Genomic DNA, 16,633 nt, shown 5'->3' on the forward strand with positions numbered 1-16,633 from the left:
AGGTCAGGAAGCGACGGTGGCTGCACGCAGGTGGCCAAGGAAGAGAAGGAGAGGAGTAGGTGACTACGGATATATGTTGGGAGAAGAGTGAACAGAATTTGGAGATTGGAGTGGTGAGGACTGATCCCTGGTTTTGTTTCCGTTTTTGTCTCAGGCACCTGGGTGATGGGTGAAGGGGCGTGGCCTGAGATGGAGGAACCTGGGGCGAGGGAGTGTTGGAAAGCCAGCCGCAAGGTCCACAAAGATGATTTGTCTTGGCTGTTTTTATTTTGAGTTTTCTTCTCTGGCTAATGGAAGCCTGTCAAGGAAACTGTTCACTTCCACAAGCCACCTGTGTCCACTTCCAAAGCCTGATGTGTTTCCTCCAAACCCTTTGTCTCCTGGCCTAGTTTGTCCTTCATGCTGAACCAGAATGGAAGACAGAGCACATTTGGAATAAAATTAGGGATTGCACGGTCCTCTTCTGAATTCCTGCAGTGGCTGAAAGTCACATCAGTGTTTAAATATACACCTGCTGCTGACCATCTTCAGCTCCGTCTTCTAGAGAGCTCGGGCCAGGCCCGGTCAGCAGCACCACGGCTTGTACCCCCACAGAGACTGTGAATGGAGGGTCGGGGGTTCCCTCCAGGTGGAAATGACACAAAGGGAACAGAGGCTTTATTTAAAAATATAAGCATTGATACAGGGGTTACAATAGTGTCTGACCCATAGAATTGTTATAAGAATTTTATGAGAATCGAGATGGGGTTACAGCAGTGTCCAACACATAGAATTGATATAAGAATTTAAAAAATTGATGGAAGAATTAACTCGCAGAATTGATTTGAGAATCTAAGTGTGAAAACACTTTGAACAGGGGGCGACACATAGCGAGTGGTACATACCTGTCTCTTAGCTAAGGTAACATCTAAACATAACAAAGGGATCCTTGTCTTCACATGGGTATTTGAGATGAGAAAGTATAAAAGCTCTTTGAAACCTAGAAAAAGTATTCTGCCAATGGAAGGCATTATTATTAATGTGAGTACATGGTCTAAATACCAGATTCTAGATTCTTCCACGAGGTATGACTCTAGTGACTTCATACCCTTGGGAGTCATCTGATTTCTGAATTAGCCCAGGTGAACCCAGGGAGCGGCCCCTACTACACAGGAGATGCTCAAAAGACATCTACTTCTTTCCTTCCATCCCTATCCTTTCTGAACCTGTTTCCTAAAGAGCCTCCTTGAAGGACCTCCATGACTGTCAGTAACCACGCCACCATTTGCCTTTCTTCTTCCAACAGAGATTTCCTGGGGACGAAGGAGGCATCGCTGCTGCTCATGGTCATGTTCCTCCTTGCTGTGTTCTACCATGGACGGCAGGTACTCCAGCATTTTGCTCTAGCCACCTTCAGTTACCTGGCATTTCCCATGAAACTAGCTTGCAGGTCTCCACTCTCTTTGCAGAAAATGACTATTAGCTGTTGGCAACAAGTTGTGATCCTTAAAGAGTCAATTCCCAGCAAAGACTACTTAATAAAAAACTGAACTGGAGAAGATGATTTAGCAAGCAAGGGGCTTTTAATACCCTTTAGGTGTATCTCTTTGAAAGAGACCATTGTTATATAAAAAAAAAAAAAAGCTTTCAATTTCAGCTAGAAGCAAACTGGGATCCCTACCAGTTCGATTGCCTGGATAAAATCATTCCTACGGAAGTTGTGTGCTATACCAGGTAAGCTTGCAGGTTTGAGGATCAACTGAGCCAGGGTTTTAATCTCACCTCTGCCTCTCAGAAGTTTGTGACCTTGGGAAAATTATTTATCTCCCTGAGCAGCAATTTCCTTATCTCTAAAATAAAATAGTAATACCTAAATAAGACCGCTTTGAAGAACTGAGATCATTGTGTGCAGCACGCTGCCTTGTGTATATCATTACTTATGTATGCTCAGTAGATCAAGTACCTGCCATATTGATGCCACTTCCTATGAGCCTCTACTCTGCCAGGGTTGGGGTGGGCACTGTGGATAGCACTATGCAGAGCCCCATCCTTGGCTCTAAAGTTTCCACTCTTCTAGAGGAGAGCAGACCCTAAATAATGCAATGGGGTACATGCTGTTTGGGAATCAGGCGGTCCAGAGACTTCACGAGTCAGAGGAGCGAGAAATTACTCTACATGGGAACATTAGGCCAGGCTTCCCCCAAGAGGCATCACCTGCTGCCGCCCGTAGGACGCCACCAGGAATGCAGCAATCCCCTGGGGAGGTTTTCATGTGGTGGTAGAGCCAGGCCCTGCAGCTTCTCTGCCCTGCCCTGCATTCCGGTCCATCTTTCTTTGGTCTGTGTGCACTTCAGAAAAAAGTAGCCACAAAAAGAGAAAAACAAAACAAGGAGACTGTCAGCTAGAACAGAAATAGAAACATATCACTGAGAAATCACCATGGAAACGTGGAGGTAACAAACCCTGAGAAACCAGGGATGAAACATCCCCAAGCCCCAAGAACCTAGAGATACATAGATTAAGTTAACTGCAATAAAGGGGGAGGGTAAAGTGCAGTCAAGGGGAAAAAGAAGAGTAATATAAAATTTGGCAGGCAAAGATGGGGGAAAGAGCTAATACGTATCAGGTCCCTACTACATGCCTGGTATAGCACTTCTCTTATCTCAATCCTCTCAGCAGCCTGGACTGGTAGTCATTATCAGTCTGTTTTACGGATAAAGGAAGTCATACTACTCAGCTAGCAAATGAGAGAACCAGAATTCAAACCCAGATCTGTCTCCAAAGCCCACCCTTTCTGCATTATCTTGATTGAAGATAGTTGGAAAGAAGTTGTCAGCACGCCCATATAATAATGGCCCAGGGCATTCAATCCTGCAGGATGACTTTGCCTTGCTTATAAATTTTAGCAGAATTTATGGTAGAACATAAGCCAAATGTCAAAGTCTAGGCATTTCCAGTATTGCTGTCGTCTTTCTAGTGATCTGTGAGAGCTACGGTTATATCTTCCATGTCTTGGTGGCCTGTAGTTACAGAGGACTCCCTAGTCTGACATGGAAATGACAATCCATTGGAGGGCCATTAAGACAGAATCAGACAAGGCAGCCCCCCAAAAACACATGCACATACTCCATTAGGCAGGGTTCTCACTGACAAGACAGAAATCTGAGAGCTAAGAGGGAGCAAGTTCAGAGTGAGGTTCCTCGTTCCAAAAGCAGGATGCGCCTGTCTCCTCTGTCACCCGAGGAAATTACTCTGCTCCCTGTCACTGCCCTTCCCTCGCCGCTTTCACCTTCAGTGTATTCTGCTCTCCACTGGCCCCGGGAGGGCAATGACCTAGTCCCGGAAGGTTATATGTAAGAGTATATAAGGCACACTGAGGGTCTGAGCACTTGAGTGACATCTGATATTTTTCCCTTTTATTGTTAATGTCCAAAAGGCTCTGAAATTACATAATCACATCCCACAATAGTAGCAGCCAAGGTACGACCTTTGAGCAGGGTAGAAATATTCAAATACTCAAATCTAAACTCAGCCACTTAGCCGATGGGTGGCCTTCAGCAATTTACTTAACTTTCTGAGTCTCCGTTTTCCCACTTATAAAATGGGTATATGAATAAAAGGCTCTAGTTCATGAGGTTGTTGTTATGTGAGAATATAATTATAATATACTTATCCAAGTGGTTATCCCATTGAATAAGTTCTCAAAAATCATGAGCTATTACTATTTTACTTTGAAAACAGACCTCTGAGACAAACAGGGGGGTTATTATTACCCATGTGGTCTGAAAGGTGGAGCAGAGACACAGGTTACCTGAGGTTTCAGACAATACAGAAAACCAGACAGAAACGGGAGAAATGGAACCCCAGTGCTCCAGCTCTGGGTCTGTTCTCTTTCTGTCTGGTAGAGGGGGTTTTCTGTGGGAATGCATCCCTTCCGGGTCATCTACTTACAGTTTCCATCAGGGGCTTGTTCATCTGATTGTCCACTCCTGGATTTGCCGCCTGCTTCCACCAGTTGCCTTGTGTGTCTAGGAGGCTCTCTGCTTTTATTAAAAGCTGAATAATGCCTATTGATGCCTGGTATGCAGCAGCAGCCTGCTGGGAGCATGTGTAATTATACATCTTCAGAGAGATGGAGGCAGTTATGTAACTGAATAATTGGGGAATTTCATCTTGCACATATGTGGAAGCGATGTGCCAAGCACTTCCTCCCCCAGGCAGGTGAACATCCTGGACACTTAGCAGGGAGAGCAGTTGAGCACCTCCCACCTCATGCCTGGTTCATTTGCAGCCCCAAGGGCTGGGCTTTGCCTCAGTGTCTCCCTTTATAGCAGGAGCTGCACACGGAACAGAGCTGAATGAGACCATGTCTCCAGTCACTTACTTATAGGTCTGATAAAAGCAGGCATGGGGACTGGGTGGCATAGAAGGAAAGACCCAAGCCAGAACCAAATATTCTTAAGTTTGAGTCCCAGCAATGTCACTGGGACGTGGGTGACCTTGAGAGACTCAAGCTCCCAGAGCTGCCCTTTCTGTACCTACAAAATGAGAAGCGTGATAGTTACCTATTGAGAGTTGAAGGATGGCTGACTAAGGTCATGTGCATATGGTGTAGGGGTGAAAGGTCACAGCGTGGAGTCAAAATGCCCTGGGTTCAAAACCAGCCTCTCTTTGTGAGGCATTGGGCAACTGACTTCACCTAACTATGCCTCCACTTCCTCAGCTGTGAAATGGGATAACAAAGTTGCTTACCTTGTTGAGTTGCTGTGTCATCAAATGCACTTCAATATATGTGAAGTGCTCAGAACAGGGCCCAGAGCCAAGGCCAGAGCTCGGCCAGTGTTAGCCTCACCGTGTGATAAGAGCCTGACGCAACACATGAACGACCTGTATTCATTCCCCGGGTACTCTTTTCATACAGCTCATGCCCCAATGGTTTGGTAAAAATCAGGAAAGAGAGCACACTTCCAAATCAGCTGGCATTTTTTGAGCAAATCCTAAAGATGTTTCACTCTCAAAAACTGAGTGCCTGTGCACTGAATTCTCTCTACATCTGTGTTGAAAGACGTCTCTCCTTTTATGTACTCTCCCATCATCACTGAGGTGCATAAACCAAAGGCAGATGCTGAGTTTCACTCATCTTCATATGCCCAGCAACCTGCACATAGTGGGTACACTATATCAATAGTAAACTAAAGAGGAATACTTACCCTCCCTGGAGGTTTAATAATATGCAATGCCTGCCTTCATGAGGTTTGCTTTGTCTAGTCCTTGGTCTAGAGCATCTCATTATGGACATGCCTTCAATGCAGGGACATGCAGTCACCTGGCAGACATGCAAAGCATGTTCTTCTCTTGTACCTGGAAAAGTCTTGCTGAGATAATTTCCAGCACCCCAGGTTTCCCTACCCATGTTTCTGAGCTGAATTCAGTTAGATAAGAGTATTTCAAAGGAAAAGAATTAAAAAATTGTTTCCTACTTCAACTAAGCATTCATTTTTAAGCAGGAAAATGAAACATTTTATTTGAAAATAGTCGTGGAGAAAATACTGTCCAGCAACTTGACAGTTCAAAACTTGATGCTCTTGAATCTGGGGGGAAAAAATTAAAACACAGCTTTGGTCTGGCTTTATCCACAGATGCCTCCCATTATAGCAATACCTTGTAAATCCACATTTTAGACATTTCAGAATTCTTTGGCATGCATCATACAATTTGATCCATATAATAGATCTATATATTAATCCATGTCTATTGGGTTAGACATAATGGGGGCGATTATCCTTATGTCTTAGAAGGGGAACCAAAATACAAGAAGTTGAGTGACTTTCTCAGTGTTACACAGCAAAGCAGTCAAGACTAGCATTCTTTTATACAACCTACTGCCTCCACTCATTTTTTTCGTAAGAAAATTTTGAACATAATAAAAAAATATATAAAATAGTCTAATGATCCCACAGTTTCAGCAATCATCAACTCATATCATGTCTTTTTATCAATATCCCTATTCATTTTGCTCATTGCTCCTTCACAATTATTTGAAGCAAATTCCATATGTCCCATCATTTTATCTGTTACTATTTCAACATGCATCTAAAAGACAGAGAAATGTAACCTAATCACAGTATTATTAACACACCTTAAAAGAGAAAATAGTAGTTCTTGAACACTGTCAAACCTCTGGACAGTGTTTTAACTTCTTAATTTGTTTATATTTCTTTTTTAGTTTGTTTGAATTAGAATCTAAATAAAGTCCACATACTGCCATTGGTTGAGGTGTCTATGTCTTGTTAATCTTTAGGATCACCCTCCATCTTTTGTTTGTTTGTTTGTTTGCAGTACTTGCGAGAGTCATCTGATGTCTAAGTTCCCCAGTCTAGAATTTGTTGCTCACATCCTCTGGGGTATTTAGCACATTCCTCTGTCCTTTGTTTGTCCTGCCTTTATAGTTAAGTCTAGAAATTTGGTGAATTTCAAGTTCAATATTTTTCTGCAAAAATATGTTATCAGTTGGTTTTGTGAGGTACCATTAAGAGGCATGTAATGTCTGCTTGTCTCTGTGTTTGATGTCAAAGCTATTGATAACAATATATGGATCTATATTATTTTATAGGTGCTGTATCTCAATACTGTCAATGCTCCATAATTAACTAGTTGGAATACATTTTTAAAGTGAAACTTGTGTTCTCCAACTATTTGTTACCCCCAAGCACAGCTCATAAAGCAAAGGCAGGAGAAACACTTAATTCCTTCCCTATAAATTTCTTCATTTATAGGTTTCCTAATAAATTTGTTTTTGAGCATCATCCAGGGGTGATCAATGAGGTTTTGTTTTGTTTTTTTAACCTTTTTTTTTGGTATCATTAATCTACAATTACATGAAGAACATTATGTTTACTAGGCTCCCCCCTTCACCAAGTCCCCCCACATACCCCTTCACAGTCACTGTCCATCTGCGTAGTAAGATGCTGTAGACTCACTACTTGTCTTCTCTGTGTTGCACAGCCCTCCCCGTACCCCCCACGCACTATACGTGCTAAGCGTAATGCGCCCTTTCTTTTTCCCCACCCTTGTCCCTCCCTTCCCTCCCATCCTCCTCAGTCCCTTTCCCTTTGGTAACTGTTAGTCCATTCTTGGGTTCTGCTTCAGTTTTTCTTTGTTCTTGTACTCCACAGATGAGTGAAATCATTTGGTACTTGTCTTTCTCTGCCTGGCTATTTCACGAGCATAATACCCACTAGCTCCATCCATGTTGTTGCAAATGGTAGGATTTGTTTTCTTCTTATGGCTGAATAATATTCCATTGTGTATATGTACCACATCTTCTTTATCCATTCATCTACTGATGGACACTTAGGTTGCTTCCATTTCTTGGCTATTGTAAATAGTGCTGCAATAAACATAGGGGTGCATCTGTCTTTTTCAAACTGGGCTACTGCATTCTTAGGGTAAATTCCTAGAAGTGGAATTCCTGGGTCAAATGGTATTTCTATTTTGAGCATTTTGAGGAATCTCCATACTGCTTTCCACAATGGTTGAACTAATTTACATTCCCACCAGCAGTGTAGGAGGGTTCCCCTTTCTCCACAACCTCACCAACATTTGTTGTTGTTTGTCTTTTGGATGATGGCGATCCTTACTGGTGTGAGGTGATACCTCATTGTGGTTTTAATTTGCATTTCTCTGATGACTAGCAATGTGGAGCATCTTTTCATGTGCCTGTTGGCCATCTGAATTTCTTCTTTAGAGAACTGTCTATTCAGCTCCTCTCCCCATTTTTTAATTGGATTATTTGCTTTTTGTTTGTTGAGGTCCGTGAGCTCTTTATATATTTTGGAGCAGTTTTTTTTAAGTGTCATTATGAATTTATACATTCTAACATATTTCCTGTGTTCCAATCCATTGCACATTATTTTTATTAAAGCTCAACTCATCACATCTTTGACAAGTGGGAGCCTGTTTGGGCTGGCTCCTGAGTCCCTTTGTCCTAACCCCAGTCATCTTTGGTAGTCTTCTTTCCTTCTGATGTGACAAGACATTCCAGACTTGTGCTTTTTCTGCCCTAAACTTCAGCCATTTCTGCAAATATCACTTCTGTAGGAACTGATATGTTGAAACCACAGTCTGGACACTGGGAGTACTCACTGCTGCTCGATTTTCCCTGTTTCTAGGCTTTGGTTTCAGTGGGCAGAACTAGGGGATTATATATATCATGAGGTCATTATGATACTTCCACACCAGAGTCAAGACCATAGACTTTTGACTTAATCCCATCATTCTTTCGTCTGCGTCTCCCCTCTCCTGCCCCAGAGTTCCCGCTCTCCGTGACACCCACGCGATTACTCATTTACTTTCTCCTGCAATTCACATAATAGTCCCAGAATAATAACACAAACACCACCACCTACAATATGATCATTGTAAACACTTTGAAGGTTCTTTATGAGCTCCTTTTATCCTGACTGTTTCTCTTTATTAAATGTGTCATCAAATTATTGTGTTAAAGACATTGGGACCAGCTCCTGTGTGGCTATACACGTAAGTTCATTTGTTTGTTTGGTTGGTTGCTTAGTTGGTTTTAGAGGTTTTTTTAAATCTATTTAGTTTTTTAATTAAGGAAAATATTTCCATGAGTCAGAAATCAGACTTATAAAATAAGACATAATTTTGAAAGTTTTCATTTTATCCCTATTCCTCCACCTTCTTCCCTCTCTTCCTCATCTCATTGATAACGAGTTTTGTAATGGTTTTTTAACTTCTTACTTTTTATACTTCAAGTTTCCAATAAGTAAATTAAGAAATATATCTATATATATATATTATGCACACATAATACATACATGTGGTGGGAGAGAGGTAGGTATCCCCCTTTCTTAGCTCATACCATTCTCCATCAAAAACAGTCCATCAAAGTGTAGAGAAATAATCTTCGTTTCTTTTTATAGCTGTAGACGATAGTATATTCCACCAACAAAATGACCACTTGATCGTTTCCAGCTTTTGCTATTAAAAATTCTATTGAATGACTAACTCTGGGCTTCTGTCTTGTCGTGCTTTTGCCGTCCACTGAGACTTTCACATCACACAAAGAAAGGAAACTAGTGGAATGTGTTAAGCCCTTGAATTCAGGGCATCTAACCATGTGTATGACAGGGCAGCATATTGTTGATTTCAACAATTAAAGACTGAAATCATGGCATCCCAAAGGTGTGGTAAATACGGTTTGTGAGACTCTTTCCAATGCAGAGGAAATGAGGACAGAGGGAACTAATGTGACGAGGAGCCCACCGCGAGCCACGTGCTATCTCCACCTCTTCCTAAATGATTCCTATCCCAGTCTGGTGTGGCCACTGGGGTTCATGAGATAAGGAAACTGAGATGAAGCCACAGTGTTTGGATGTGAGACCAGGACTCTAAACCACATTTAGCCCAACTAAAGCCATGATCCTGCCATTATTAGCTCATTCATTTCTTCCTCTCGGCTGGGTGATTAAGAACTCAGGCTCTGGGGTTAGACTGGGAACTTAGGTTCCAATCCTGGTTTCCCCACTCAGCCATGTTTGCTTTAACTCACTCCTCTATACAATAAGGATTGATAATAAAACCTTCTGTTAGGGTCATTATTGTGTGGATGAAAGGACTGAGTATATGTATATGTCTTAGAACAAGAGCTGGTGTGTAATAAGCACCATCTAAGTGTTAGCTGGCTTTATTTTGTAATTTATTTGTTGAGTCAACAAATATTGCTGGAACACTGGCCCCATGCTCCATGGTAAGGATACAACGTGGAGCAGGTGTGAGGGCTGCTGGCCTCGGAGCCCCTGCACTGCAGTGGAGGATGCAGGCGCTATCAGATAATCCCGCACACCACTGCAAACTCACGGGGGCCAGAATGCCAGCCAGGGGGGGATGCAGGGACACAGGGAAATGTAATCGTCCTCCGATCTCTTGGCAGCAGGCAAAAATGCCTCCCCAAATGTTCGGCTCAGGCTCTGTCTCGTTGGCAAAGGGTTCCAGAGAAGCCTTCTTCACCTCCCACGGGTGTGCCTGCAGCCTGGACCCCAAGAGCCTATAGCTGTCTCTCCTTTCTCTCCCCTGAACTGCAGCTGGAGTACACGGCCCGCCTAGACTTCCTTTGGCGAGTGCAGGCCAAAGAGGAGATCAATGAGATGAAGGAGCTGAGGGAGCACAATGAGAACATGCTCCGGAACATCCTACCCAGCCACGTGGCCCGCCACTTCCTGGAGAAGGACCGAGACAACGAGGTGAGCCCAGGGTCGTCTGGCTGGGTGGCAGTGGGGCAGCTACCGTCTGCACCCTGATGCCAAGCTCTGAATTCCACTGCCCTCGTGTGGGCACATGAGAGGGAGACATGCCTCCCACTATATATTTATATATAAAACCCCAACAATTCCACTTCTGGGTATATACCCAAAAGACTTGAAAACTGGGTCACAAAGAGGTACTGGTACACCCATGTTCATAGGAGCAGTATTCACAATAGCCAAAAGGTAGACGCACCCAATCGCCCACTGACAGATGAATGGGTTAACAAAATGTGGCCTATCCGGACAATGGAATGTTTTTCAGCCTTAAAAAATAAGGAAATTCTGGCACATGGTACAACATGGATGCACCTTGAGGATCTAAGTGAATTGAACTAAGCCAGTTGCAAAGAGACAAATACTGTACAATTTCATTCATGGGAGGCACCCACAGAAGCCAAATTCACAGAGAGAGAAAGTAGAGTGATGGTCGCCAGGGGCAGAGGGCTAGTGTTTGATTGTGTGGAATTTCAGTTTTGCAAGACGAAAGAGTTCTAGAGACGGATGGTGGTGACAGTTGCACAACGATGGGAATGTACTTAACACCAGTGCACTGTATACTTAAAAATGGCTAAGATGATAAATAATCATAAATGTATACATTTATGTACATATACATAAATGTATGTGTATGCACATACATGTATGTGTACATATCTGTGTGTATCTTCTTAGCACATTGCCTAGCATGTAGTAGGTACTCAAAAATGCTCTTTTATTTGAAGTTGTTTTTCTTATTTTATTAAGCCCGAAGAGCCACCCAGTGAAGTCAGTCCAGCTTCATTCTCTGATCCTTGCTTAGTAGTAAGCATCTCAGAGAAACGCAAGTGACCTGGCATTGATTATGTCTCGGGCATTGTCCTGGGCCCTCTGTCAGAACGCACAGCTCTGTACCTCAGAAACCACAATGAGATCTGGGTGGCGATAGAGGGTCCTGAGGAGGAAAGGAAGCTAACACTTCTGACCTGATTATTATATGAATGCAAACACACACACACACAATCTAGGTATATAACTGTGGCTGTGAATATATTGTACTAGTAATCCTGCTACAATAGTATTTTCCGCCATGTTACAAATAAATTCAATGAGACTTAACCAAGGTTCAGTAACGTAGCCAAAGTCACAAAGTTATTAGCTGGAAGCTTGAATCAAGCAGCCCCTGAGCACAGGGGAGCCTGAATGAAAGCTCCAGGAGCAGGGAGGCCGAGGCTGAGCCATGCCCCTCACTCAGCTGTTGATGTTGCCTGGCTATTGGACTGAATGTTGTTAGAAAAAGTGTCCCCATTGCCCCTAGTCTGTAGTACTTGGTAGCCCCACAGTATCTGAGGACTGCGATGGACCACTGGTGGGCTGATGAGGCCATGGTGGGTTGGTGGGCGCCACATGCCCAGTAAGAGGGGAGCCATAGATGGAAGCATGGTGGGAAAAGGCCCAGGATGTGCTGAGACTCTCCAGACTCGATATTGATAAGCCAGTGGGAACCCTTGGAAACTATCAGCTAAACACCTCTCTCTCCATGGCAGTGGAACCACCATCCTGAGAAAGGAAGAGGCACCGCCCTTTCAGCAAATGTCCCCTCTGGGCCAAGGCCTTTATATGCACTCACTTCTTTAATTCTTTCAGTAGTCCAGAAGGGCTGGTATTTTATCCCATTTCACAAATAAGAAAGAGAATCTAGGAGGAAATAAATCAACTCCTGCATAGCATAGGAGGTAACGAGATCAGAGAAAGCTTCCAAGAGGAGTCCTCAATTGTGCTTGCTCTGATGAATCCTCAGGAAAATACTACTAGGTGCCTAAGTATTCCAGACACCAAGCTAACAAGGTGAGGAGAAGCATTTCCAGCAGCGGGAACAGGTATGCCGAAGTCTGGAGGCCAGAGGACACTTGGTGTGAGCTAGTGGCACACTGTGGCCAGGGCACATCATGGAAGCTGTGGGTGACGGGGACACAGCTGCAGAGGTGGGCAGGGGCCAGGCAGGAAGAGCCCACAGTGTCCTGCCAAGGGACTAGCACCGAGGTGGTGATGTGAATAAGCCTGGAAGGGATACCAAGTTGTGTACAGCCAGATCGAGGCCCAAAGACTGGCCAAGTGCTAGGCGTCATCCTTTGGCCATGGAAGGGCAGCTTCGTCTGAGCCAAGCAAAGCAAACCTTTCAGGGATCTGAGTCACAACAAATGCTCAGTAAGTACTCGCAGGGCCCAGACTGTGCAGAGAGCATTTATTCTAGCCCTACACCAGGCCCAGGGGCACCCCTACTCACTACAGCCACAAGGACTCGCCTGTCACACAGTTTATGCTCAAACAGAGCAGTCAGATGCCAGCCAGGTGCAGAACCAGGTGACCGGTGCTCAGTAGGCCTGCACAGCTCAGGAGATGGTCATGTCTGAGCTGCGGCTGAACGAATGGGAAGGACCAGGTCATGCCGAGAGGGCAGGGAAGAGGCGGGCCACACAGGGACGAGAGGGCAGCATGCAGAGGCCCTGGAGCGGCTGGTGGCGTGGAGGGAATGTGGGCCAGGTCCTGGCAGGCGGGCCCACAGGCTGTGTGTGGGCTGTGGGAGGACGTGGGGTGCCCTCTCAAGGGCAGTGGGGAACTTCATGAGGTTGTAAGTATAACCTAGTCTGACTGGTGGCTGGCTGAGATGGAGAGGAGGCACCCAAGACTGCACGCCAGTTAGGAGGGCCTAGGACAGCCAGGACCACAGGAAAGGCCCTGGCCAGGAAGCCTAGACCAGTGGCAGTGGAGATGGAGAGAAGCCAGTGACTTCCAGGTTGTGTCGAAGCCGGAAGCCACGGGACTCGACGATGGAGAGGGTGTGGGGGGTGAGAATGGACATCAAACCACCGGCCAACCTCTACCCACCTAGAAGGAGGCAAGTGAGAAGGAACTGAAGGAAGCCTTCGGATGACTGGAGGCTTATCAGGTGAGCGGATGTCACTGAGTGTCTTCAGGGGCCAACCCAGGCCACATCGCTGGGCTCTGCAGTAAAGAACCTTGCGACGATGGAGCCACTGGGCAGCTGGTGCGCTCCACGGGGGCGGAGACCACATCGGCATTGGTCCCCACTGATCCTCAGGGCCTGGTGCACCTGCCACTGTGGCCACATTCCTTAAAAGCTTGTGGATGAATTAGAGCAGCAAGTTTTCTCACCAGAGCGTTCAGGTAGGGACAGGGGGCCCCAGCCAAGGATGCCACATAGACAGTGTGGGCTGTTGGGGGGGCTATGCAAAGATACCCTACCAGTTTTGACTTTCACACTGAGCTAAACAGGAGATGAAACTCCCTGAGAACAGAGGTCAACAGTGGCTGAGACAGACCTGCCCAGGGAGGCAGTGGGCCGGAAGGGGAGCCGGCAGGCCGCTTGGTTGGCCAATGCCTTTAGGCATGGAATGGAGTCCCCAGCCTACCCACATATGGCCACCACTTATGTTACCTGCTGGCGTCACCAGGATGTTCAGGTTTGTGACCCTTCCCTTACGACCAGGGGTCCACGCCCCACCCAAGCCACCACAGAAACCCGAGGAAGAGCAGCCAGGGGACAAGTCGGCGGCTGCTGAATAATCAGGTCTGAATGTACTCAGGCCTTTGAGGGCCTCTGGGGTGCAGATGGACTTCTCTGGAATTTGGTTCAGGCCTGGTTTTCTCAAGGCTCCCTAAGGTCAGGGCCTTTGTTGCAAGGCTTCTTGATGAAGACAAAGAAAGCAGAGAGAATACTGATGGTCATCGACCGTGGCCACCAGCAGGAGCGGATGAAGCCCTGGAGCCCTCGGAGGGAAACCCTAAGAGCAGTGAGAGGACAGCTGCCTGTCGATCAAGATGCCAGGACAGGGAGGCATCTGGGAGCACTGGGAAGGAACAAGAGCCCACCGGCTTTGTCCTGAAAGGAAGGAAACCGACCAGAGCTGCCGGGCTTCCCGCTCCCCAGCCAGCATCCCGGCTGAGCCCCCACTGAACTAAATGAGTAGCAGGTTCCATCTCAGTCACATGGATAAGACATTTTCAGTAAAAAGTCTTGTCTTGCTTACTTGAGGTCTTACAAGTGTTCAAACAGTTAACACTTGATGAGGCTTAAACACACACAGTGTTTACGTTGCCTGGAGAATTTTCACATGATGTAATACCACTTGCTGGACACCTACTGTGCGCCACATACTGAGACAGAAAATCTATGAAAATGGCCTTTCATTAAAATGGTCTTAAGAGGAGACTTCTGTCCCCAGACATTACTGATGAGGAAACTGAGGCTCAGAGAGGTCCCCTGACATGCCTAACTTTAAGCAAAGCTGTGACTCCAATCCAGTCCCTCGGATTTCTTCCATCACTGCCACACTACGCCCTTACCACACTGCTCCCTGTGCTACCCTGAGGAGGGTGTGTGTGTGTGTGTGTGTGTGTGTGTGTGTGTAGGAGAAAGACAAAGAGCAGTGTAACAAATGAAGGGGTGCCATTCAGGGGCAGGACACCAATTTCATGCTCTGTTCCTGTGAGAGGCATTTGTGGCTTCTCTCCTAGCTGCAAATTAAACTATGATACAAACCCTTGAAAATTCTCCCGGTGGGCATCTGAGCATTTGGGTCCCAGCTTTTCCTGAGGCCACAGCAGTGCTCATGCATGTGAACAATAGGAGGGAAGAATGGCTATCCCCATTTTTCAGGTGCAGAAACCAGCTCCGAGAAGTAAAGGAACTGCCCGAGGTCACAGAGCTAGTGAGCGGCGAGCTTGAATTCAAACCCTGGTATGTGTACCTTCAAAGCGGGATGTGTTTTCTCTGCCCCACCTCGCTGTGAACCATGAGTGGGAGTGGAAGGGAGCAGTGACACACGGTGCCCCAGACCTTCCAAACACACGGAGGTGACAGAGCCTCACGCCTGGGGACATCCTCATCTGATTCATGAGGAAATCATACCAACCTCCCCTCACTACCTCTGTCCTGCGAACAAGTGAGGGACCTCTCTGGACCTCATCTTCCTCATCTACAAAGTAGTGATACTGACCAGTTGATCTGATTGTTACATTTACATGAGTTATTATGCATAAAGTGCTTAAATGGTGCTTGGCACATTTTTAGAGAACACCAGTTGTTACTGTTGTTATTTTTAATAAGTGGGAGCCGTCATTAGTTTTTCTATTCCGTCCCAATCAGAGACCCATATCCCAGCCATACCCTCACTCATTCATTTAGCAAGTCTTTACGGAGGGTCGGCCATGGGCCAGGTGTTGTTCTAGATCCTGGGTTTCAAACAGTGAACAAAAAAAAACAAAGTCCTTGTTGATACAAAGCATGTATTTTCATGGGAAGAAAGACACTAAAACAAATAAATAAGTGACGTAGTGCCTGGTAGTGGTAAGTTCTATGAGTGCAGAAGCTGAATAATGGAATAGAGCACATGAGAGAGAGAGGTGGCATTTACACTGCGGGGGCTTGGAGGATCTTGCCAAGGAAGTGGCACTGAGGACCCTAATCAGGTTGACAGACATTGTTTCTCCCCTTCAGAGAGGGGGCTTCACTTAGAGACACAGGACTTGGAATCAGACACCTGGGCAGGTGAAGTGTTGGCTGCAGTTCCTGGGCAAAGAGGAGACCTGAGCCTTCCTGTTGGAATCGGGGGAGGGCGGCGTGCATCTGCTCAAAGTCCTCTGTAAAGCCCATACTTGTACATCCAACCAGAGGAGGGTGACCGTAAAACAACCATGGCTTTCCTAGATTCTTCAGTCCCTCCCCAGTTTACGATTTTCATCTTTGAACCCAAAATAACAAGAAACAGATGGCATACTAAAGCAGTTGGTTGGTACCCGTTGAGTGACAGGGATATCTGAAGGGACAGGCAGGTGGCCGGACCCCTTCTGTGTACGCCTCCCGACCCTCACCCCCTTCTCCCTCATTTCCTCATCTGGTTAATGGGAAATAATACCGACCTTGCTGAGTTGATGTGAAAATTGAATTGGGTACAAACACAGGTGCCCCGTGCAACTTGGCACAAGGCAAGTTCGTTACAGAAAGGCCGTGTGGTGCTCAAGAGCCCAGAGCCTTGGTTCAGTTCCTCGTGGCCACTGTCACCAGCGGACAGCACCAGGCAGAGAGGCGGAGGGAGTCTCTTCCCAGCCCATTCCCACCCCTGCAGCCTCCACCAGGACGTGGCAGAGTCAGCATCTGAACTCAGGCTCCATCTCTTCAAGGTCATATGCTGTGCACCCCCTACCATGTCAAGTCAGCCATGCATTCAGGTGGACTTACCAGAACCAGCTTCCAGTTCCGGTGACATTTATTCCTATCCTGCTTTAGGCCTTATGCTGCTTGTCGCTGTTACTGTAGGGCTGGCTGC

At 45.9% G+C, this 16,633-nt stretch overlaps 1 protein-coding gene across 3 annotated transcripts in view; it reads left to right on the plus strand.

Moving 5' to 3' along the window:
- The window catches only part of ADCY8 (adenylate cyclase 8), a 225,266-nt gene that overhangs the window by 195,250 nt on the left and 13,383 nt on the right, over positions 1 to 16,633 (plus strand). For all 3 annotated transcript variants that reach the window (XM_036890545.2, XM_036890546.2, XM_036890547.2), the window contains 2 exons: positions 1,286 to 1,364; positions 10,086 to 10,244. In XM_036890545.2, coding sequence (XP_036746440.2) covers positions 1,286 to 1,364; positions 10,086 to 10,244 — 238 coding nt within the window. The remainder of the gene's footprint in view (positions 1 to 1,285; positions 1,365 to 10,085; positions 10,245 to 16,633) is intronic.

The sequence above is a fragment of the Manis pentadactyla genome, chromosome 3 (assembly GCF_030020395.1).
Source record: "Manis pentadactyla isolate mManPen7 chromosome 3, mManPen7.hap1, whole genome shotgun sequence".
NCBI lineage: Eukaryota > Metazoa > Chordata > Mammalia > Pholidota > Manidae > Manis > Manis pentadactyla.